The 25,464-nt window shown below is 40.8% G+C and overlaps 1 protein-coding gene across 1 annotated transcript in view; it reads right to left on the reverse strand.

Annotated features, from left to right (window-relative positions):
- The window catches only part of LOC113035504 (protein kinase C epsilon type-like), a 91,296-nt gene that overhangs the window by 30,465 nt on the left and 35,367 nt on the right, over positions 1-25,464 (reverse strand). The window contains exons 2-10 of the mRNA XM_026191113.1: positions 21,128-21,191; positions 12,240-12,408; positions 10,487-10,521; positions 10,308-10,396; positions 10,064-10,193; positions 9,785-9,927; positions 9,368-9,464; positions 9,011-9,279; positions 8,736-8,909 (exon numbers count right to left, since the gene is read on the reverse strand). Coding sequence (XP_026046898.1) covers positions 8,736-8,909; positions 9,011-9,279; positions 9,368-9,464; positions 9,785-9,927; positions 10,064-10,193; positions 10,308-10,396; positions 10,487-10,521; positions 12,240-12,408; positions 21,128-21,191 — 1,170 coding nt within the window. The remainder of the gene's footprint in view (positions 1-8,735; positions 8,910-9,010; positions 9,280-9,367; positions 9,465-9,784; positions 9,928-10,063; positions 10,194-10,307; positions 10,397-10,486; positions 10,522-12,239; positions 12,409-21,127; positions 21,192-25,464) is intronic.

Below are 25,464 nucleotides of genomic sequence, written 5' to 3' on the forward strand. Positions count from 1 at the left end.
TTGTTACTACTGATCCGTCTATTGAAAAGCTAATTTGCCCAGAAGAAACGCTCAGAAGACATCTTCTATTCACATAATAGTGTCACAGTGACTTGTAAAGGGTCTAACTATCACCCAGCTCTCTTGAACACCACTGAAGATTTGTCATAATGATAAGAAGTAGACTATTCCTGGAAGGGAAGGCTGTCTGGGTGGATATGTTTGAAGTTTTTTTTGTGAGTGTGTGAGTGTTTACATTCAGTCTAAGGTGAAGAGATGGGGTCAGTTCAAGGGTGTCAAAACAGGCCTTGCAACTTACATTTGTATTGTGCAACATCAGGTGCTGGTCTTAGTTTATATTTAATATCTAAATCTAAATGCAAATTATGGTCTAGTTCACCATCTACATCTCACATGAGATTAAAGACTGCAAACACATCTTTAGCTTAGCTTAGTTGCAAGAAAGGTTCAAATTTCACAATAAAATAAGTTTGCTATTACCACAAATAGCTACTAGGTTTGTATTTAGATATTATGACTGTTTACTGTCCACATAAAAGCACATGTAGATGTAGATATTGCACCCCCAACCTCATGCACACAAAGTTATTTGCAGGTCAGGTCACTGCTAAACCACAGGTAGGTTTAGGGTTAGGCTGCATTTTAGCAAAACAAGCATAACTTTCAAAAGCAAAAAGATCTTATCTTTCAATCAAAGTCTCTGAGGTACAGTTTGGCCTTGCAATTCTTCAATTACTAAATTATGTATAAATTCCATATAAAGGGGAAGATATGACCCCAGCCATAACCCTGACACAAAGCCTGTGATGAAGTTAATGTGAATAATGTCCTGTGTTACCTGAGCCACAGGGGGCAGTGTTCATGTGAACTGTGCACAACACTGCTGCTGAAGAGTTTAAGAAAAGTGTCGGCAGTGACAAAAAGGGCATCCGCTGTGTCGTGACAGGTTAAAGTCCTCAAAAGCAGAGCTTATAAGCATGAATTAGTAAGTCTAGTACATCCTAAGTAGTGGTAGTAGGAGTGCTAATGAGCTCGATGCTCAGCTGAGACATAGTGTCACACATAAATGACCAAAACAAGGTTGCAAGATTGATATCTATCAAACTGATTTATCCATTATTACTGCTAAAACAAAGGTGGTCACTTTACATACAATAGGACAAAAAATTGATAAATACAAATAATTTTTATGTCGCCACATGTGAATGTCAATAGTTGCAGATATAACAGATGTTAAAAACTAAGACACATGGGTTGAGTTTGACTGATTTTCATCTCTGCTCTCAGTCTTCTAAACCTCAGTCTGTGTCTGCTATTCTCTGGCTGTCTTCATCTCTATCCGTCCTTCCATCGTTCTGTGTCAGTCCATCTGTCGCTCTCTGTCCTAAGCACCGAACAACAAAGGTTCATTAATGTACCTGCCTGGTTTCTGGCCATCCCTGCTTCCTCTGATCTTTCCCTCTTAGAGTTCATTAAAAAACACTCACTCTCCACTGCAATCACAGCTACTTTTTTTCCCCTTTAAACCAATCTGTTTCAACGTCTGCTTCTCTTTATGTAATCTTTCCTTCACTTTGGCAAAAAGAAAACAACAACACAAATACCACCAGCCATCTTGTTATCACAAATACTGAAAAAAGACTTTTTCACGTCTTCCCCTCATCATTTCTAGTTTGCTCTCCTCGCCATCTGCATTTCCTCGTCCTCTCCTTCTCTGACTTCACTTTGCAGCCTCACTGTGTATCGAGCAGAACGAGGCCTTGGCGCTACTGTTGTATAATGTTATTTACATTTCTCAGCGGTAATTAGGCCGATAGGGGAACGGTTGTGATCCCACAGTCGATTAAGAAGAACGAGGAGGGCGGGGCGGTTGTAGGTAGAACATAGGTCACACAAAGTACAAAGACTTTTTTAGGCATAGTGATGTCACCATGAACTCAGTGCCTCCATCAGGTTTTGGGATATCTTATAATGTAGTCAGAAGTTTAAAATTAAATTGAATAAAAATGCATAATATAAAAATCGACCGCAATAATTATCAAAATCGATTTATACAAATAATATAATAAAATAACTTAAACAATTAGTAAAATAACAAAAATAAATAATCCAAATGATAGTTTTCTCAAATTTTTGAATTACTCACATTTATATAAAATGAATCAATACAAGCACTAAATAAAAAAAATCCTATAAATATTATAAATCAAAGAAAATGGATGGACGGAGGTTTTTACAGTTATCACTTTAGAAAAAAAATAATATTTCAAATTAGCACAATCTCTCTTAGACAGACAGACACACAAACACTTGCATAACCACGTTCCATGTATTCACCACCAAAGATTTGTGCACGGCACAACATGTCTGGACAGGCTTGTGTACCGGAGGCCTGCAGGTAGGGGCCACTGAAGCGTCCCGTCCTTAGACCTCACCGAGTTAAAGGGACAGACCTGGTTACTGAGGTGAGATAAGAGTTTTTTTTGGGGTTCTTTAAAAAAAATCATAATTATTATTTTAAAGTGGAGTAATGTTTCTAGCTTTGTATAACCTACAAGTAATTAGTAGGTTATATTAAAAGTAGCATCTGCAAAACCAAGGCATGGTTGTCATTTGGACAAGGGTGGACTGGAGATGAGTCAGGGCCTCAAGTTGAGGACTTCAAATATCTCAGGAACTTGTTAGAAGTCGGGAAGAGAGAAGATGGACTGAAGGCAGCGTCTTCAGTGCAAACAGTGTATCAGTGCGCTGTGGTGAAGAGAGAACTGACCATAAAGGGGAAGCTGTTGATTTACTGGTAGATCAATGTTCCTTCCCTCGCCTATGGCCATGAGTTTTGGGTACTGATCAAAAAAAATAAGATTGTGGATACAGGTGGTGAAGCTTTCTCCAAGAAAAAGGTTGAGAAGCTTGTGATTGGGGAAGGTTCAGAGGGAAGCTGCTATGTCTTTGCATAGTAAGAAGCCAGTTGACGTGGCTCAGGCCTTTGATTAACACACCTCCTGAACACATCCTTAGTGAGGCTGGAGGAGGTGGCTGAGTAGAGCGAGGTCTAGGCGCCTCGCCTTAAACTCCATAGTGGAAAACAGACGGATGGTGAAAACACCACAAGGAACAGAAATCCTTCTGCAGACACTTAAAAAGAATGGCAGAATAAATCTCTTGGATTAAATTCTTCAGTTTAAATCAGTGCCACATTGTATCGTCACGGTCAGACTAGCAAACTGAGTCGATACAGATCAGCCCAGTGAAAGGCTGAGTGGAACTGGCGTTTTGCAAGAGGCGAAGAGTGACACCGCTGCTGTGTCTGTGTCATTGTAGATGCAGGATGTAAATGTGGGTTTGTTTACAGAGCATTCAGTGCGTGTTCTAAGAAGAGTGAGGTGGGAGGGTGAGGGGAAGTAGATGGGGTCAGTTGGGTGAGGCAGGTGATGAAGGTGGGGGTTCCACAACATATGGAATACACATCACTGATAAGGATCAAAGCTGTTACATAAGAATCGCAGTCCCTTTGTCTCAATCAAGAACACAGTTTCAATAACCGCTGGTGGGTGTGTGTGTGTGCGTGCGTGTGTGTGTGCGTGCATCCGAGGATGAATCTGATAAGAAAAAAATAGGAAGAACAAAATAAAGACGAAATAATGCAAGACACAAATACGCAATGCAGTCTCGTCTCTATGACGTTTTCTATCGTTCTCTCCGTCTCTGTCGACTCCACACACGTTTGTGTTCGCTTTGGAGGAAAATAACAGGAATAAATAAATTGAACAGGAAACACCATCAATTAGTGTAAGACTTTCCAGAGCATTCAGAGAAAATAAATACAGATGCAGCTTGCAAAATATCTTCTATGCCTCCTCCCTGACATATCTGGCTCCCACTGGTCCCCTGTAGAATTCCAAATTTTTCACTGCATATCTTGCAATGTATGTTCAAACATGAGAAGTAGAAGCAGAAGCAGGTGAAATAATCTCTTTACCGGTGTGTCATAATTCTCTTCCTTTCAAACATTTTTTTAATTGTCTACTTCTTCTAGATTTTTAAATATAAAGAAGGTGATTATGGTGACACTCCCCCTTTCAAAACATTAAAAAAAGGTCATGCAGCCCCCTGAAATGTCTTAAAAATAGTATTATATGGATCACTGGCAGCAGCAAACACACCTTGAGAAGCTACTCAATTGATGGTCTGTTGACACAGAAAAGGAAAAGAACAAAGAAGCGCTGTTTTATCAAAGAAAGTTATTCCCAAAAGTGAGGTCATGTTGCTTTAAATGAGCAGGTTAAGGATTCTTTCACACTTCTGACTTTTTACTTTGATGTTAACCTAACTTTGAGGCACGAAACCTCCCCTGAACTTCGGTCCAGTGACGACAGCTGGACCAGATCACAAAACTTAAAGATGGTTGGTTTCAATTCTAGAGTGGAAACTTAACTGAAACTCTGAAAAATGTTGATTCTTTCCAGATCTCTTCAGAGATGATGACAGAAAGAATGGAAGAAAAACGATACCACGTGAAGATAAGGAAACTATTTCAGCAAACCAATTCCTAAAACAATGTAGAGCAAGAGAATAAATCCATGCATTTATTATTTATACATCCACTTTTGCAGATAGGAAGCTACCTGCTGAACTGACAACAGTCTATGTCAGAGGCACAACCTTCTATAAACTGAGGATTCCACATAAGTAAAGTTCAGTGGTGTGGTATGATTGAAATATGAAATATAACAAACTGAGAAAAACTCACATGCAGTAGAATCTGACCATTAGTGTGAATTATGTGTATAATGTATATAATGTATATCATTTTGACCCTGTGTGGATTAGAGAAAATTCTAAATATTATCAAAGTTGTGCACCCGATTGTTTTATAAAACCATAAAAGTTAAATGCTATAGAATCATTCCACCCTGCAAAAATTACATACCCCCCAAAAAATCATAGAAAGCCTAAAATTACCATGACATCTATGGCCGTGACAAGTGTCTGTGAACTTGTGACCAGAGCTACACAGACAACACACATATGCAGTATGTGTATATTCCATTTCCTGTCAAAACATCATTTCCTGGAACATAAGCTGAATTCTCAGAAGTAGGCTTTGTTAGTACCTGTAAGAACTGCACAGCAAGTCTTCTAAAATAAATGCCTCATTTACAGCAGACCTATAGTGTACAGTGCATGTAGTGAATATATAGTGTAACTTTTTTAAAGACTGTTTTAACGACTGAAGTGTTATCTCATACAACCGATTCCTGTCTATCTACATGAACACGAAATGGCTATTTTTCACTTTTAAGACACAAAGGTCAGTAATGGATCAAATTATTTTGCCGATCACACCAGACACCAAAGTGTGAGAGATATGCATCATAGGCTTTTACGCTTTTACGGCTCCTGTGTGACCAGGCTGAACTCTGGATGCTGGTGGAAGAACTGGGATGGGACAGAGTCAGCAGGCTGTCTTTTCTCACATGTTGGACATGATGGGAAATTCTCTGCATCAGATGCATCCTCACTACTCAAAAGACTCTGTTTGTTTCAAACAAGGGTCTGAACCAGCAACGTCAAACATGCGGACCTAAGAACAAAAGTGCACTGGATGGCTTTTTGAAAAGTGTGAATAAAAGCAGAAAAGTCATTAATAACTCCAATTTTATAACTAAGTGCGCTGGTAGTATTGATGTGGGGTCACTAGTGTTGCTAAATAGCAGTGAAAATACATGCACATTAAAAAAAAACAACTTCCAAATGTGAAGTTGCATGGGTCATAAATAAGCAGCACAGCAACTTTTGTAGATGTACTGTGATCCATAAATTTTAATGTGCATGTATTGGCACTTTTTCAGAGTAGAAAAATAGAGATTTTTAAAGTAGTGTTTATCTTTCATCTGTTTGGTAAAACGATGGTTCATTAAAGGTGAACAATGGTTGGTCTAGACCATTTGAGGTCAAATTGAGCCAACTACAATGACTTTGACACCCTTGGTGTTAACTTTAAATGGTCTGGTAGAGCGTGCAGGAGGCAGAACACATGGCGTTCACTCACTCAGTGTAAATTCACTGGACAGCTGCCTCGGCTTTTCACACATGGGCATGATTAGATATTAAATTGTAATTCGCAGTAAAGAGGGATGGCAAAGAATTTATAAATCCAGCAGAACATTTGCATTCTCGTACTCAGCTCCACCAGGCTGTGAAAGTGCACACATGAAGGCACATTGACACTGATGAGTGGTTTTAGCTATTTCAGGAAAGAGCTGAAGAGATGCTGTATTTGTAATAAAAAAATAAAGGTTTCAGCTTTTTTTCTTTTAAATAACAAAACCTCTCCAACTTTCATGCTTACCTCGCTGACTGTGTGTGCAGCTTGTGTAAAGCACCTGAACCTCTTCAGGTTCAAGCTGATCAGAAAGAAGTTTGCACCTCAGCGGATTATGTGTCCTGCTCTCTTCTGCATTTTAGAAAGGACACACCTGGAAGTAGCTTTATCATAAATACACACGCTCTCACACATGTGCATGTACAAAGCCACTATATGGTTCCCGACAGGAACATTTATGTAACGCACAATAGACAAAACATACAGAGGTCTGAAAGGACTGCCCATGTAGGGGCGTCCCACCCACAGCTGCCCTTTGTGTGTCTGTCTGTCACAGCCAACTTAAAGTATTGATGGATAAAGACGCTAAAAGTGGAGATGATGAAAGCAGAGTAACCTGTGAATGACAGAGCAAGAAGACTGAAGACTGGTGCTTCGCTGCTTTAGTGTTAAAGCTGCTTGAAATATTTTCTTAAAAGTCTTTCTTAGCTGCCTGTTTAACAGCACAGTTCATAAAATGTTGCATTCAGCAGATATAAAATATGACAGCTGAAGACGATTTGATCCAAAACATAACGAGAAGTTGTGATGTGTTCTGAGAAGTGAATACAGAGCAGTTCTCTTATTATAGTTCTTGTATAGGTTGACTGTCTTGCTATAGTTCTCTCAGTCTATTACTGCTCTGGATGTGTTTACAAACCTACACGGCATGCTTAGCTGTTAACACGTCCTCCTTTAGGGCCTATTTAACCCTAAATAATGAACCTAAAATACAACTAGGTCAAGGGGTGGACAGATAATGGCCTTAGGCCGTTTTCACACATGAACTTCGAAGTCTGAGAGGATCAAGTTGGGATATTTTCTCCACAAAGTCACTTAAATCCTAAATTTGAGCCACCTCTCATTCAAAATCATCTTCTCAGAGATGTTCAGGCAGCTTCCAACAATGACGCGATTTTTGGATCACGCTCCGGAGGTCCTGGTCTGGCACCTGTGATATCTCTGTGGACCTTAAACTTGCTAGCATCGATGTCGTTTTCAAACAGACAAGACTTTCATGTGGAAAATCGCTGCTGGTTATGAGAACTGTGCGTCCCACTACAACTGAAAATTTTTCATCATTTTGCTAGACCTACCACACTGTAAGGGAGGATTGAGGATTTTTTTTTTTTTACTTTTACAGGATTGTGCACTAAGAATGTGTACCCCAGGTTAAGTTGTTGGGGTGTTACTGCAGCATCCTGAGGGAGAACATTTGACAGCATGTCACAGTGCCATCTTGTGTCAGCACAGGGCACAATGATTATGCAACCCACATTCGCCTTTGACCTCTCACCCAGATATGCATCCCTGTGACTTTGTCCACTTTCTGAAAATCAAATTTAAGGTTTGCTCATTTGACACTGAAGTGAATCCAGCAGACGTCACAGCGTAACAAGTCCAAGGGCCAAGGTGGCGTGCTTGAATGGAACTTCAGCTACCTACTGTCTTTACAGCAGGTAAGGGTTTTGACGTTTGGAGAACCATCATTGAAACGTTTTGATTACACCTCACTTCATTTGCAATGGTGGAAACACTCCACGTGGTTTAGCCAGGAGGCCTAAGGCGAGGAGCCTGAGTGTGAAGGAGGCACGTACCTCCCAGTGGTAAATGCACCAGACTATTAGCAGCACCATTTTTACCTCTGAGCAAGCCAACATCACTCAGGCTTTGTTCTAGGAATAAGGCAGGTTAAATATCAGCTAATGTTCTATCCAACATAATCCCCTGCCAAGCACAAAGGTTCACTGCTGCAGTGCACGTGTGAACACAAGATGTACGCAGTTTAACCCAACAATCGTTTTTCTATTAAGGAGAGGGGAAGAAAACAAAAGGAAATTACAAAAGAATTAACAGAAGACTGCCTAACGGTTTTTCTCAGGTTTTAAATGATCTTTTATCCCCTTTACTAATAATCTAATAAGACTAAATAATCAAACTTAGAAGAGCAGTAAAATCTTTTATCCTGAACATGTAAGTTATTTTTATCTTATTTCTTCAAATTCAAGATGCAGCAGAAACAAATGATCAAAGATTTGGATTAAAGATGTTCAAAAGAAAAACAGCAGAGAAAAAGCTCGAGAACAGCCTGCAGTTTGATTCAGTTTTTCCTGTGATGTTAAAACTTGTCGGGTGAGAGTTTCCCTCTTTTTTTAAATTTTTCTATTTTCATTCTTTTTAATCTGTTGTACTTTTGAAGTTTTCATCAAGAAACAAACTGCAAATGTTTTCTCCAAGAGAGCTTGTCAGCTTCGATGTACGACGGTACAGATTCTAATTCCAATGCTGCCCCCTGGAGGTGCAAATAATGTCTGCATGTTTGTGTGCGTATGTGTGTGTGTGTTTGTGTGTGTGTGTGGGGGGTCCCTACTTTAGTCTGGAAGCAGCAGAAGAGCTGTGTCAGATAGGGGTGTCTCCTGGCCAATGCTAAGATCCGTTTCTCAGTCATGGTGCAGTCCACGTCGTCATCCTGCAGGATCACGTCTTTCTTCAGCACCTTGACGGCATAAACCTCGTCTGTGCCCTTCATCTCCGCCAGCATCACCTGGTCACATGACACAAACTCGTTTGTGTTTTCTGGTCCATCCTTTTCACTGCACATCTTACTGAATTTCACAAACAGAGCTGCAGAGGAAGTGAGCCCACCTTTCCAAAGCTTCCTTTCCCCAGAACTTTGATAAACACAAAGTCATGCAGGTTCATCCTCTTGGCCTCTGGAGCGCTGTGACCTTTGACCTCGCCATTCGCCTGACTTTCTTCGCTTTCCTCTCCGACGCTGTTCCCATCACCTCCTGTGAGCGTGTCACACGTTACCGTGTCCACAGACGAGGAGGAAGACAGTGGGTGTGTTTTGTGCTCCTCTCCGCGGTGGTCAAATGACAGAGCCTTCCGGATGTTCTCCAGCTCCTTCACGTCTGCAAGAAACCAAGAAAAATAAGAGCTGTGCTGTGTGTCTCCATTCTGTTTGCTCTTCAGAGTTTAATAGTCAGAAAATGTGCCTACCCTGATCACACGGGGAGGTGGGGGCAGACTTTGAGCGATCGTCTTCTATCTGAGGGATCCCTGATAACGGCTGCTGAGGATCCTGAGCCTGAGTAAGCTGTTCACAGAAAACATGTCCCCATCAACATTTTCATCAAGAACTTATGATTCACGGTCGGTATGTTAACACCACATGCAGGCGACAGCAAAAACGCTCATCTCAAGGCTTCATAACAGGACTTCACACAGCAGCGGTTGACACCATAGTGCGTAGATCCATCTTTATAGTACATGGTTTTTGAAGGACACATCCCCAGTGGGTACGCCCCTCAATTAGTTTCCACTGTTTATTCAGAAACACCTTCTTTAAATACCATTAAATATAAAATTTAGAATAACTCTAAAGCCTCTTGAGAACACTCTGGCATATTTCCAAACCTTTTTCCGTCTCTGGGCACTGTTAGAGATCTTGTCTGGAGTGACTCCGAGGTCAGACAGGACTTTAGCGATCCCTCTGGCATCAACGCCACAGTTTGGAGCTACGTTGCTCTCACAGCGTCTGTGTACGTTCACCTTACAAACTGGGAAACAAAGCAAGAAGAGTAAGAACAGTTTCAGAACAGATTCTAGAAAGAGTTTATCCGAACGATAATATACAGACATCTTTAATTTGCTTACAGTTGTATTAACTAAAGAATGTCACGTGCTCACTTGTACCTTTACACTGGAGTCCCTGTCGCATCAGACCCCACAGCAGAGACCCACAGTGGTCACAGAAGGTGAGAACTTTAAAGTTGTGGATGCTGAACTTGTGCGGGACATTAACACTGAATCTCTGAGACCCCACCTGTAGGATGCACCAAAGGACAGTAAGACAAACCTGCAAGGATCTAATGTTAGAGTGGTCCCTGAACTTTCTAAGAATCCGTGCGTAGGTTGTCAAAGTGTTTCACATCCGTACCTCCCCGACCATGTCATCCTGCTTCTTCATGCCGGCACATTTGGTAATGATCAGCTCATGGCAGCGCTTGTGGACAACACAGGTGCACACTGCAGCAGGTACACACATACAACGCACGCATTAACAGGTTTTACGTGTGATTAAAGTGCAGCCACTTGTAAAGGTAAATATTGTCTTACCTTGACACTGATAGCCCTGCTTTCCTAAAACCCCCCTACAATCAGACAGAGATAAGAGAAATGTTTAAAAAAAAGTGTTGTGGACTGCTGTCTTCATATTTTTTACATAATTTAGAAACTTTGATTCCCTTTTTCAAAGTTTATGTCACAATTTTAGAAGATTATTTAAGCTGTATTTAATAGAAAATAGAATATCTGATTGTTGCAGTACTTTGATTTTGAAGGTCAAGCTTTATTGCAAGCCCCACAAAGGTTATGAGTGAACATCAAGGTCTGAATGATTATAAACTAGTCCATTAATTTGTTACATCAGCTTCTACCAGGGCCTAGAAAAACGGCTTATCTTTCACCTGTATTAACTTCTCTTTACTTTGAATTTATAATCAGTCTTTCACAGATAAAGTCCTGAATGATGAGGACTTATTGTATTTGCTCAATGCAAATGTGCAATTATTTGCTCAATGCAAATACTTTTTTTTGATTTGTCTACTCTGTTCCAAAGTTTGGGTTTTGTCCTGTTTGTTGCCACTTATCTTTTTCCTGCTTAACTAACTACAGCAGGCGCTTAAACCTGAGGCTGGTTCGACTGGAAGTGTCTCCCATTTAAAAGGGAGTTCTTTCTCAGTTACGTCATTAACCAGTTGTTGTGGTTGTTTTTCTAAAACCGTGTGTCCTTACTTCCAATTTAAAGCAAATGTGTTTCACTTAATAAAAGAGAAAGAAGCGCAGCTGTAAGCCAGTTTGTGGAAAAAGCCTTTTTGTGTTTAACATCATGCAAATTCTGCAGCATCTTCTCTTTCTCCTTTGGCTTTTTGTTGCACACATAAGGGAAGGTAGAGGTTGGAAGTTTTCCTCCTTCTAAAATTCTACCAGGAGGATGATGGGAGTCTAGTATTATTCTTCGGCAATATTCAGTGGATTCTTCAGCCTCTGCAAAATGATGCAGTCTATGCTGGTTTCCGACACATTTATACACGGCCAAGAAACGAAAAGTGGCGCTGTTCTCAAACCCACTGAAAGGGTGTATTTTTCAGAGATTATTTCAGGATATAACAGTGAGCTTACACAAAAATTAAACAGACTCCTTGCAGTTTTTTTGCTGATTCACCACATCACAGACCCTGACCACTCGGAGACTGAAACACAGCTCCCTTGTGATTCTGATTACACATCAAACGTTCTTTCAGAGCCGGCTGAAAGCGAGCGGAGCACCGAGGCCACATGGTTTCCATGTGAGTGAAGCTAACAGCCGTTTGTTGGGATGGAAACAAACACAGCTGGCTTTGTTTGTTACTCCCCACTTCACAGCATCCACTGTGCTTACGTGTAAACAAGAGAGCAGGTTATTACTGGGAGAAAATTGGGTTAAGGAAGTGAAGCAGTGAACACACATCAGTGAAAGGCAGCTATTGTAAAACTGATGTTTACATACAGCTGGTCAGTTAAGAAACTTTTTCTTTATTAACCTATCAACACTTCATATGTTCACTCTGAACCACCCTTGGCATTTTCAGTGAGAGACTCTGGATTCATTAATCTTTGATAGAAGGACTCGCAAATCACACAAGTGAGCCTTGCTTTCATCTCTCTGCACTGCTGCCACATTCCCGTCCTGTCTTCAATGCAGACACACTCTCATCTACAGTTTGTTGATTATTTTTCTTTCTTTATTTACAGGTTTCTTTCTGCCGACCTGTAACGACTGTGTGCATATTAATCACTCTATAGACATGAGCGTGTATGTGCTTCTAACCAGATAAAGTCCCTGCAGTGTGAGCAGTACGTGGGCTGTCTCAGGTAGGTGGCCATGAACTTGTGTCCGTTGACTTGGTGGACTCTCCGACGGACGGCACCTTGACGCTTCCTGGGACGCATCCGCTGTCGAAACACACGCTCCTCATTTTCGGTAGAGCCTGCCGCTGCTGTACGAAAACACAACAAAAATACAAGAAGGATGTTATGTTGTGTTACAGTTATGGTTTTATTTCCAGTCTCTTCAGTAAGCCAAACTAATGTGAATAAGCTCCATTCATTCCGCTTTTTGATAGTCAGTGCTTTATAATCTTGGTTACTCATGCTGGCATCTCCTATAAATGAGCAACACCTGCACGATTGATGATAAATAAAAACTGCATTTCCAACAAGTAGCCAGTAGATGGCAATGACACTACAGGGCTGGCAGTGTGTCCCTTTGGTGACAATCAACGCATTAGTCCTTTTTCCTTAAACCAAGTCCCAGTGTTTGTGACCTCTGCTTTTCTTCTGGTTTAATTACTCAGGGGTTTCCCAATGGCAGTCCAGAGGTTTCAGTTACTGCCTGATCTTGTTAATTACACACACATTTCATAGGATAGAGGTGGTGAGAAATAAAAAAAAAATAGAAATGAGGTTATTTGTATTTATTAAATAGACCGAATTGTTCAATTTGATGTGTTAATACACCCAGATCTATCAGATTGTGCCATTTGGATAGAAGAACTCCATGTGGACTTTCCCCCCCCCCCCCCCCGACTACAAGCATTATCACTCACAACTAAACTCCGAGTACTGTGTGTTACATTCCACCTGACAGTGTGTATATTTTGGAGACGACTCAAACTCTCCGCTCACTGAGAATGTTTAAAAAAAGAACAATTGAATAATTCAGTCCTGTGATATAACTGATTTGCATTTTTGATATGACCGACGCTGCGCGAACATCTGTCTTCTGACTCTGTCGGCCACATGTGCCGTCGAGTATGCATTTCCAGTTTCCTCAACAGCCGTGGCTTGAGAACTCCAAACATCCTCTCTCTTTGATCTTACATTATTCAGCATTCAACAACGCTCATCGTGTAGGAAAGTAAAACAAAGAGCAAAGCTCATCTGGGACCCTGACAGAGCAGCTGCTGCCAGTGACAGCCCAGGCTCAGCTGATATCCTTCAACACACCCAACTGGACAATCTCAAATAGGGAAAGCTACTTAAGCTACTGCAGCATGCCCATCTGCAAGCTGCTCTGCATCCCAACCCCACCACATCTCCCTCTTTCCATTTAATGCTCTGACTACATCAGCGTCATATCTGCTGTCACTGATGCTTGTTCTGTTCTGCGCTTTGTTCTCAACTTTTTTTTCCACTGGCAACACCTGCAGCACTTTATCTCCCTCCCTCTGGAGGAATATGAGTTCCCAATGCTCCCGCAAATACATGAACTTGAATGCATGAAAACTTGGTTTGCTATCTAAAAAAAGACACGTCTACATCAACTTACATGGAACCTGCTGAATGCTATTACGCTTAATGATTCTTGTTCATGTATATCGCATGTTTGCTCATGTATTTGGAGGTTTGAGAGATTGGCAGTGAAGCATTTTGCCTCTCTCTCCAAATACTAGAGCCAAACATGTGACAGATCGTTACACTTATTTCTATTTCTTCAAATTAGGGGAGTTCCTGGACTAATCTGATAGTTCTTTAGGTGACAGAGAAAACACTAAGAATATTCGAGTGGTCTAAAAGACAGAAGACACTTAAAACTGAGCAGATTGTAAATGCACAGTTTCCTGCGTAACCATATGTAACCATTCTGACCAGTATAATGCTGGTTAGTGCGGTCATAATCGGTTTACTTTCCACCTGTGCTCGATTATGACTTCCATTAAGATAGAGTGGGAGAGAAGGTAGTAGGAAGTGGGATGATGACATCTTCAAACGGGTAACTGTTGTTGTAGATTAATACTATAAGAATAATATGTTTAACCGACCAGTATTTCTGGATATGACTGGACATGCGCATGCCTGTTTTAACACAGTGTTAGCTTATAATGTGCGATTAATCACCATTTAAACTACTACAATCACAATTAAGGTCAAATACAACAGTTGTCATGTCTTTTAGAGCTTTTTTCTTGGAGGTCAGAGGGTCGAAAAGTCTGGACAAGTGAAATACATCAATTTCAAAGTCATGATGTTAAAAAAAAGGAGACAATTAGTATCCACAAACATGAAGAGATGGATTTTTTTGGGTGAGTATTTCACATTTTGCTGCTATGCGGTGGTAGCTGACGGAAGACACTAAAAGAACAGAGAAAGTGAGAAAGAAAGCTACTGAAATAAAGACATAGACAACAATGCTTTAGCTGGGGGAGAATTGCAAATCACAATCTGAAGTAAGTACAGAACAATTTAGGACCTGTGGTTAAACTCACGTGCAGTATTTCCCATTCAAATTTGGCTGGTTTGTGTAACTTAGCTTGAGTTCTGCTGTGTTTTCTCAGAGTGAACCCTAGTGATTGTGGTGATGTGCTAACTGAACTTTCCTCTGGTATCACCACCTTGTCAAACTTTACATCTCCAGCAGCACTACTCTCTAAGCCTCAAAGACTTAGTCTACATTCCTTCCTGCCTGTCATGTTCTGCTTGTCATCAGTCTTACTCCTTCAGCCCCTTTGCCATCAGCATCGCCTAGCAACTGATGACTGCTGCCTGGCAACAGTGTTAGACTTGGTGTCTTACACTAGGGAAGGAGTCAGGGTTGGAGGTTGGCAGCGGTAGAAAGGTTGCTCCTCTGTCATGTCCTTATGACCCCAAAAGTTAGACTTAAGTAGGCCAATGCTTGCATCGTACTCCGAGCTCTTTTACCTCTTTTGGCTTTCAAAGTCAGGAACATATTGACAGATAGTCTCTGATATTTGTTGAGATGCAGCACACTAGTATCAAATGTTACCTTGAAGATTAAATGCCTGAAGAATTTTGTGAATAAATCTGAACATCATCTCCCTGCCATGAATGAATTAAATCTCTGAATCCTGAAGGATATCTGGATGCAGATTCATTTGTAACATTGTCTGAAGAACACTGGCCTGGTGTTCTTCAGCTCAGTGTTGATGTTCAACACTTTTATGCTCGGCAGCGCCAAGCTTGCTTGCATTTTCATGCAAATGCATCCACAGTGTTTCAAGTAATTTGGCAAATGAATAGTCAGACAAACCAAGTAATCACATTACATCCTGGGTGAGTGAAGGAGGTAAACATAACTGCAAAGCTAAGTTATGTTTATCTAAAATGTAGATATTTATTGTTGCAAGGATTTTAGTCCAGAGGGCCCGGTGGCGCCAGTGTCCGGCAGCCTCGCCTCTGTCAGTGCGCCCCAGGGTGGCTGTGGCTACAATGTAGCTTGCCATCACCAGTGTGTGAATGGGTGGATGACTGGATGTGTAAAGCGCTTTGGGGTCCTTAGGGACTAGTAAAGCGCTATACAAATACAGGCCATTTACCATTTACCATACTGGCATGATATACTGGAAATGTTTTGGCTCCACATCCATGATGTGAAGCTCAGACTCCTCAGGCCAGGCAATCTAATCTTCCTTTTTTGGTTTTGGTGAGCATGTGCAAATTGCAGCCTCGCTTTCCTGTTCCTAGCTGACAGGATTGGTACCCGGTGTGGTCTTCTGCTGCTGTTGTTGCCCATCTGTTTCAAGGTTTGATGAGTTTTACCTTCAGAGGTGCATGCTCACCTGCATACCTTGACTGTAATGAGTGGTTATTTGAGTTACTATTAGCTTCCATCAACTCAAAGAAGTCTGCCAGTTCTCGTCTGGCGTCTGCCATCAGAAAGGTATTTTCACTCGGAGAACAGCTGCTCACTGGGCATTTTCCTCTATTTTTGGACTATTTTCTATAAACCCTACTGAAAGTTGTGCAAGAAAATCAGAGTAAATTAGCTTTCTCTGAAATACTGAGACCAGCCCATCTGGCACCAATGATTATGCCACGTTCAAAGTCACTATATCACCTTTCTTTTTTTTATTGTGTGCTTTTTTTGTGTGTGGCTTTATTTTGAGCCCCTACTCTATTAACCTATTTCTATTCTGATGCTCAGTTTGAACTTTGAACAGCAGGCTGTTTGACCATATTCCCATGCATAAATGTGCTGGTTTCTGCCATATAAGCAGCTGAACAGGTATACCGAACAAAGTATTTGGTTGGTTAGTTTATGTTGCATGTATTTGGTTAATACGATTTTTTATCAATAAATTATCAATAAAGAACTCACTAAATTGTTGTGTGTCCTGGAGGAGGCCATAGTCAGTGTTTACTTGTAATTTTATTTTATTTTTTTGCTGTTGTTATTGTTTCTTGTTCTGTTTCATATTAATGTTAATATTTAGTCAACACAAAAGTGAGGTGACCCACTACTATCAGTATACGGTTCCGTGTGCCGACAAGTCTGTGTTGAGCATGTGCATCTTAAGCATCATGACTGCAATTGCAGTAGATCACAAACACACAGGCACATAAACTTACTGTATGCCACTGCAGAGAAACAACAAGGAGCAGAGTCCCAGCAGGCAATATAGCTTTAGAGTCCATTTACGAAACACAGAGGGAAAAGGAAAATTAATATTTCCTGCAGAAAAACCTAATGAGACCTCTTTGTCACTCTCTACTGATCTCCCTCTCAATCACTTTCAATGATGTAACTGGTCCATTAGCGAACACTCCACTTTACTAATCAATTTATCACCCCACAACCACTCCATTTCTCCTCTCGCGACCTCTGGATAACTCCCTTTCTGCCTTCTCTCTCACAGTCTCTCCAACATACCGTAAAAATGCAATTAGTTACAGATTAGATGTACCAATGTTAACTTTTCACCTCTGGTTCAACATTCTGTTAATAGGAGGCCCAATTGAAAAGCTCCACAAGTATGAAGAGAAATTTCAAAATAAAATTTTCTACCAAAAAAATGATTTGCAATATCACTGTATTTTGCTAATTTGCGTGCGCATATCACTCAGTAGTTACATCTCCACAACAATAGAATAGAATAGAATAGCTCTTTATCGTCACTGTTGCAAGAACAATGAAAGGCAGTTTGGCATCTCTCCATGTGTGTGAAATACACGGTTAGTGTCCAGGGTGCGAGGGGTCTTTGATGATGATATTGACTTTCTGCTGAAGTCTGCCAGTTTAAATGTCTCCGAGGGGGATTAGTGAGGTGCCAATTGCCCACTCTGCTGCCCTCACCACCCGCTGCACTTTCCTCTTGTTGTCCACAGTACAGCAGTTGAACCTGAGTGTGCAGCAGTAAGTCAGAAGGGTCTCGATGGTGGAACGGTAGAAGTTCACTAGCAGTCTCTGGGGTAACTGGGCATGACGCAGTTTCCTGAGTAAGTACAGCATTTGTTGTGCTTTCCCTACCTGGTGGGAAATGTTTGTGGACCAGGTAAGGTCGGCCGAGATGTGGACTTCGAGGAACTTAATTCCTTTCTACCCTTTCTACCTCCTCCCCATCAATGTAGAGGGTAGAGTGCTCAGATCGCCTTGTTCTCCTGAAGTCGGTTACCATCTCCTTGGTCTTGGCTGTGTTCAGATGCAGGTTGTTGTTTTCACACCATTGCTTCAGATGCTGAACCTCCTCTCTGTAGCTGAAACATTGTTGTTCTCGATCAGTCCTAGGATGGTGGTGTCATCAGCAAATTTGCTGATGGGTTAGGGTCTAAAGTCCGAGACTGAAGAAGTCACTTGGATGAGTGATGAAACGTTTCTCCCACAAAACGCTACGTCCAGATGAACAGAATCAACTTTTGGAGATTTACTTTCCTGGATGATTGAGAATGCATCAAGATATTCAGGTATTGCTACAAATCACCCAAACTGGCAGAACTGGCATTTCGAAACAAATTAATGCACAAAGCTGTAAAGGATGTCACCGTGGCTACATCCATCCGGTGGTGTAATAATTTCAGATTTTCATTGCATGATAGCAAATATAATTCACAAAAACAATAATATTGCAAAATTGATTGAAAATCTGAAAAATGGATGCGATCGGTCAAAATCATCCTCAGCTTCATTTTATTTACTTAGCTGAAGCAAACATCAGATATGCAATGCTCAGTTTTTATACTGCAGTAACTCAGTCAGGCCGTGCACAAACTGAAGTCACACCTGTAAATCAAAGCTCAGTGTAGAGCCACACAGTTGCAGTGCTATGGTTAGCTTACACTACTCAAAATGGAGAAGAAAAATCACTGCAAGAGAAGACAATAAATCAATAATTAAACTAAGTATTAATTCATCAACAGCTTGCCCGTCTCCAATGCTTCACTCAACACTGTAACAACAGCCTAACTATACTTTTGTATATGACTAAGGAAGCAGGTTTGCTGCGGGAAGTACCTCGCTCCACAAGTGAGAAGTTGCTGCAGCAACAGAAAAGTGAACCGGTTAGTGGTTGTCAGCTTACTTTAGTCAGGCATAGTGTGGTTGCAGAGTAATGGTTACTGAAAGGGAAGAGAACCACGATAAATTGGAAAGTGATTCTGCTGCCCTAACTGGGCTGGGCTGATTATTTTGTCATGTGCGAATATTTGACATATCAGTTCTTCATTTTTATATATCTTGAACCTTATGTCCATCTTTTACATGCAGTCTATGGGGCCTCAGCATTTAGTCAACGCATCAACGATTATAGTCTTGTTGCAAGTGTAAGTACTAGTTCTGTATATCACATCAGCATCTGCACTCCTTCTCAACTACACTGTTACATCTTTGTTTTGCAGTGAAACATACAGCAACACGTAGGAGTACAAGATTACAGCTCGAGGCTCTCTCGAAGCACTGTGTCTCATATCTTAAATGATGAGGTGATCTCTGAGTTTACAGTCAAACTCTGATTGCATCATTTAACTTATATCGAAGAAGAGCGCTGGCTGCACAATATCATTGTCATAGAAACACATAGGGAATCTGACACATCTATTTCCTAATGTAATGCTGCAAATTCTGTGCAGTGACAGGGTGACTCACTCCTGACTCCACGTTCTCACTGAGTAACAAAAACAAAAAAGAGAAGTAACTTAGAACTAAACACACATATCTGTTGGTTCATCTAACACCAACATTGTTTTTACATTCTCTTTGTTCCTCTATTCCTAATTCCAAATAATTGTCATTTTTAAAGTGTATGCTGCATTATAGAGCAAAAACCTACGTTCTCTTAATACAAATGGAGCACTATGCTTACATTATTGCTTTCACTTTCCTTTCACTTAATACCCACTAAAAGCTCAAAAACTGCACATTAAGATGATTGGAGAAAGGATGTGAAACTATAATGACGATCAGTATGAATGCAGTCATTTAACAAAGGCTGTGCAGACTGTTCTGGGTTTTTTTATATTAGATATTATTTTCCTTAATCTGATGGACTTTTATAAATCAAGAGGTTCAAACTTTTTTGTTTACCGACCATTTTAAAAAATGAAATAAAAAATAGCAGCTTTTTGCTGATGTTTTTACAATTTTGCCATCATTCTGTGTTTCTGGGAGACTTTACACATCATTATTTTACCTATTTTACCTCTATCAGAAAAACTATATGGACTGTAATTTCTTTTTTTATGACAGTTTAAATTTTAGGAAGGCTTTGAGTTGTGCATACTTAGGGCATCTCTTTAAGTGACAAAGCCAAAGCTGTCTTCTACACTTTACATGCACTCATTCCCTTCTTCTGACTGTGCCTTTGCTAGCACTTAAAATAATATTGTTAGGTTGTTTTTAACTATATTCACTGCATGTTACAATTCAAGTATTTTATTTTAAAACTACATAACATGTGTTTGTCTCTATGCAATACAACCAGAAAGTCCAAAGGATGTACCCTAACAACACAACAAGGAGGGCCAAAGTGGTATACTTGAGCTCCTGCAGTTAGAAACTTTAACTTTTTAACTGTTTCTAGCTGCATGATAAGAGACCGTGGCTCAAGAGTTGGGAGTTGGGAGTTCGCGTTGTAATCGGAAGGTTGCCGGTTCGAGCCCCGGCTCGGACAGTCTCGGTCGTTGTGTCCTTGGGCAAGACACTTCACCTGCCGCCTACTGGTGTTGGCCAGAAGGGCCGATGGCGCTTCTGTCAGTCTGCCCCAGGGCAGCTGTGGCTACAACTGTAGCTTGCCTCCACCAGTGTGTGAATGTGTGTGTAAATGGGTGGATGACTGGGTGTGTAAAGCACTTTGGGGTCCCTAGGCGGGACTAGTAAAAGCGCTATACAAATACAGGCCATTTACCATTTAATGGTGTAGTCTATGCTTTTATTTTAGCTCTGGCATACCTTTGAATTGTACTTACATATTTAACTTCACAAATATATCACTACTAGCGTTGTTATTACAAAATGCAAAATAACAAATGATTGAACTGTCATTGCATATTTATGTATCCTATTACTCTGTCCCATCTTAAAGATAGTGTTATTAATATCCTATTTATCTTCAATATTTGTTATATGAGCTTATTTGAATTTTTTGATATAATTTATTAAAGTTTATAAAACATGCTGCAAATATGTAGAAGGACTTTGCACACATGCAAGGTGTTTTAATACATCTGAATGTGGCAACACTGGTTTTCTGCAATACAAGGAGGAGAAGGTGTGAATGTAGCAGCAGCTGTGAGAGTCAGAGTGACTTGACAAACACAGGCTTTTGCCTCAAAATACATCATCATCATCATCACTTTACACTGAAAGCTCCTGCGATAGTTACACAGCAGCTCTTAACAAGAGATAAGTGAGACCGAGAGCAGTCGCTCTGTGTTACATACATGACAGACCCCGCTGAGCTTCATAAAACAGTTTCACTGAGTTCTTACCTTCACTGGAAGATCCTGATAGGTCAATAACAACATACACCTTCCCCTCTGGTTCCAGGTCAATCTGCAGAGAGAAAGGTAATGAGGAATAAAATAAGAAAAAGACAAAAAGAAGGCAAATACAAAAAAAAATTAGACAAACTCTTACTAAACGATGCCAAATTAGCAGCTCATGCTGCAGTGTACTCATAAGAGTCAACTTAATTCCTTTTATACTAAATGAAACTGAAATATTTCCTGAAAATAAGAAAATGATTCTTTAATAAATAATAATTTATTAACAATGCTTCTCTACTTTTTTACGTGTCAGGACCATTCACTCATCCTACACAGTTTTCCAGGGGTCCATAAAGGACAACACGCATAAAAAAATCACAATCCCCCAGAATAAAAACATTTAGAGATAAGATAAGATAGATAGAGATACAAAGCATTGCAGTTATGAAAAGCATTAAACAAAAGACATGCAAATATGTAAAACATGTCATTTTTCTCAAAGTATCATTGCACGTTTAAGGAAATTGGTGTTTGCAAGGATGTTACGAGGCAGCTAAGGCAGCTAGTTAGCAGAGTCAATAAGAGTAGCTTATGTAATGTTTTGGTTGTTTATTGTATTGTATTTATGCTTTGTTTTTTTTTAATGATAGTATTAAATGGGGTTTTTTATATACTCCTGATAGAACAATGAGTCATTGCAAACCTGATGCAAAAATAATATCTATCAAAATATGAAGCTGCTAGACTCGCAGAGAGAAAACAACTGCGATAGATATTTCTGATTATACCGCCCAGCGCTATCTATGTTGGTTAGATATCCTGAGTAAGCGGAAAATCACACTGAATGAGGCCCGTAGATTCATGTGGTAAATGGTAAATGGCCTGTATTTATATAGCGCCTTTACTAGTCCCTAAGGACCCCAAAGCGCTTTACTTATCCAGTCATCCACCCATTCACACACACATTCACACACTGGCGATGGCAAGCTACATTGTGCTCAGATAACTCTTAAGTGGTGTGACTCAGCAATTTATAACAATCAGGCGCTATCAGTTTTAAAATGCATGAACTTCATGCAGCAGTAAGACCATTTAAATATATATGATATAATTCCAATGAAAAATTATTTAAATGAAGAAGTGAGAAGATGGGGAACACAGGTTAGTCTGGTAGGGATTTAAGCCCCGATTAGGGTGCGTCTTTGACCAAACGGTACATCTTACAAGACCATCCTCCAGACAATGCCTGCAAGTGAAGCCAGAAGCAGAAGGTTGCCCAGGCTGCAGCGGACTTGCGTGCCTCAGGAGACCAACATGGAAACCACAGGGCGAGTGAGCTAAAACCAGCTGCAAAGTTGTTACTCTGACAAGCGAACAGGGCAAGAGATGCAAAGTGAGATGTAGACAAAGGAAACCATTAAAAATCCTTGCACAGCTTCACCTGAAGGCACCTTGTGAGTGTTGCATCCTCTAAACACATCTTGTTGGCTGAGGACTCTCTTTTAGGCTGGAACTGAGCTAAACATCAAGTGAATTCTAACTTTCGGCAGGGTCAAAAGTGCAATCAAGTAAAAGAAAGAGGTGCACTGACTCACAACACAAGGGGAAAAAAACACGAGTTTCCTAGAATTACTAGTTTTATTCCAATACCGCTGGAAACCAAAACTGCAAATTAAATTAAAATACAATTTTCCAGCCACCCAGCCCTACCAACAACTTCCCAGATTTGATACCATCTGAATTTGAAAACGCATAAAAAATCTAGACTTTTAGACAAGGGGCACGTGGTCTGATGGAAAACTGCTTCTTATTCTGCTATCACTATGCACCATCACTGCAAGCTAATTAGCAGAGATCAGTGGAGCAAGAACAGGGGGTGCATTACCCTGCTCTGCCTTCCCTTCTTCAAAGTTTCAGTCACCTTGTCTCAGTTACAGTTAGAGTGGCAGGTATGTAAATGTGAGGTCTGTTTTGTCAAATGTTTTTGCATGCTATGTTGCTCTCTTGCATGCACAATTATGCAATGAAAAAACACAAACCCTACCAAAAGAAGTTTTAAATAGGGGATCATTCAAAGGACAGCCCTATGATGTGATTGTTTCACATGTGGTTTTCACAGTATTTTCCGTTATGTGCTTATGGTATTGGAAAAAAAAAAAGCAACGCAACCAAAAATTTTTTACCAACCTGTGAGAAACCGTACAACTGTGGCATCCTGTTGGGCCAAAATATCACAGTGCCACTTGCAAGACACACTGGCAATGTGGCAAGAAAGTTCAAGGAAAAAACTGCTGTGGCGTGCAGTTGAGATTGACACATATCCTGTCAGACACCCACGCGTCAAATATATACCTCACAAACACTCACAGCCACACTCTCACACGCATAAGACCCATATGCAAATATCGAGGAGTCTGAATGGTTTTAGGGAGAAGTTGAGGGAAGTGGAGATTATTGAGTGCCTGCACGTGTGTGTGCATACAGTATAAATCAAAGCATGTATGTCTGCGCCTTAGCACACTTGAGCAATATGATGAAAGTGGGTACTGGCTGAAGGGTTCACTGAGTTTCTACCAGCAGATTGTACCACCCACGGTGGTGATAATCCCAATGTGAACACACACATTCACACATTCACACGCACACCGTGAACAGCAGTAAGCGAAGACTCGTGCAGTGAAGGCGAACAGGCGTGGGTTCAGTAATGTATACAGTAAGAGATGGAAAGCAAAGAGAGGGAGACGGATGAGGGGGAGGACAGAGAAAGTTTGTTGGCTCGTTCCAGTACGACAGTGAAGGAGAAAGAGGAGGGGGAAGAGGGTAGCACTCTTCCTGATCTTTTTTTTTTTTTTGCAGTTGTAGTTGTTAAAACACATTTTATATCCAGTACTTGTTCCTGGAATGGCACTTCTTTTTCTTTCCCCGCTTAATGGATCTTCATCATTAGGCAGGACAGTACACTGTGAACATTTTGAGGTTTAACAAGATAATTATTCTCATCCATCTGCATTTTCTAGAAGAACAAACGGAAGGAAGGAAGTCATTGTGGCAGATGGACAGATGAGAGAGGCAAAAAATTACCATGAAACTGACAGAGGAGGGACAGTTGCATTCTGGTGACAAGACTGAACGATCTATAAACAACAAAATTACTCAGATTTGGGCTGTTTTTGTTGCCTCTGTCTATCAAGCAAAGAAAGTGTGTTGTCTTTGTGACAGATATGGAAAGAACATGTAGGTGTACTGACAAGTGTATTGGGGATGTGTTGTTTTTCTAAACACATACACACTAAAATTATCCAGGGGAAAAATGTTTTATAGAGAGGGATTGACATTAAGTGTAGTTATAAGTCAGGCAGATTGTTTGGAAGCAGTAAAGCAGGCCAATGATAGCTGTTTTTGATGAATAAAATGGGCTGTTTCCCATAACTGCTACAGCACCAGAAGTCTTTTTGCAACCAGAAGTATAACAATCTGGCTGTTCATCCACCCATCCACCTTTGCTTATTCAAGCCTGGGTCATGGAGGTAACAGTTCCTTTAGTAACCTTCCTTTTCCCGGCAAACAAGGTGTTCTCAACCCACCTGAGAGATCAATGCAAAAAGCAGAAACCAGATCCTGAGAAAGTGCAAACCTTCCATCACTTGGTTACTCTGTTAAAATGGCGTTCATTCCCCTTTTCATACATTTTTTGAACAGAACTGGTGACAAAAGGCAGCCTTGGTGGAAACCAACGCAACTGGGAATGGCCTGTAGCAATATACCCCTACTATATACCCCACCACAAGATACCCCATACTCTCAAAACACCCCAACACACCCACATACATTCTCAAGGGGATAAACAGTTTATCCAGCATTCTGGATAGGACAATAACCAGATTGCTCCTCCTGAGTCCGAGGTTTAACTAATGGATAGACTCTCTTCTACGGGACTCCGGTACAGATCTTCCTAGGGAGGCTGTGGATTGTGATCCCCCTTTAAAACTCTCTGTTCCACCTTCTTAAAAAGGCAAACCATCCAATGGTCTGCCAATCCAGAGGAATCGTGCCAGATCTCTGTGCAAGGATGGGTCAACCAAGACAACCCCACAACATCAAGAGGGTTTTAAGGAACTCAGGCCGAATCTCATTGACCCCAGGGCCCCTTCTACTTGGGTGGATGAGAGTTGTTTAACTATCTCAGTGACATCACCCCTAGTGATGGATAAGGTACCCCCCACATTCCTAGAGTGCTTCCTCCATGGAAGCAGTTGAGGAGATCATCCAAGTATTCCTTCCAACACCCAACTATATCCACAGTGGAAGTCAGCAGTGCTCCATCCCCGCTGCACATAGTG

Source organism: Astatotilapia calliptera, chromosome 13, assembly GCF_900246225.1.
Source record: "Astatotilapia calliptera chromosome 13, fAstCal1.2, whole genome shotgun sequence".
Taxonomy (NCBI): domain Eukaryota; kingdom Metazoa; phylum Chordata; class Actinopteri; order Cichliformes; family Cichlidae; genus Astatotilapia; species Astatotilapia calliptera.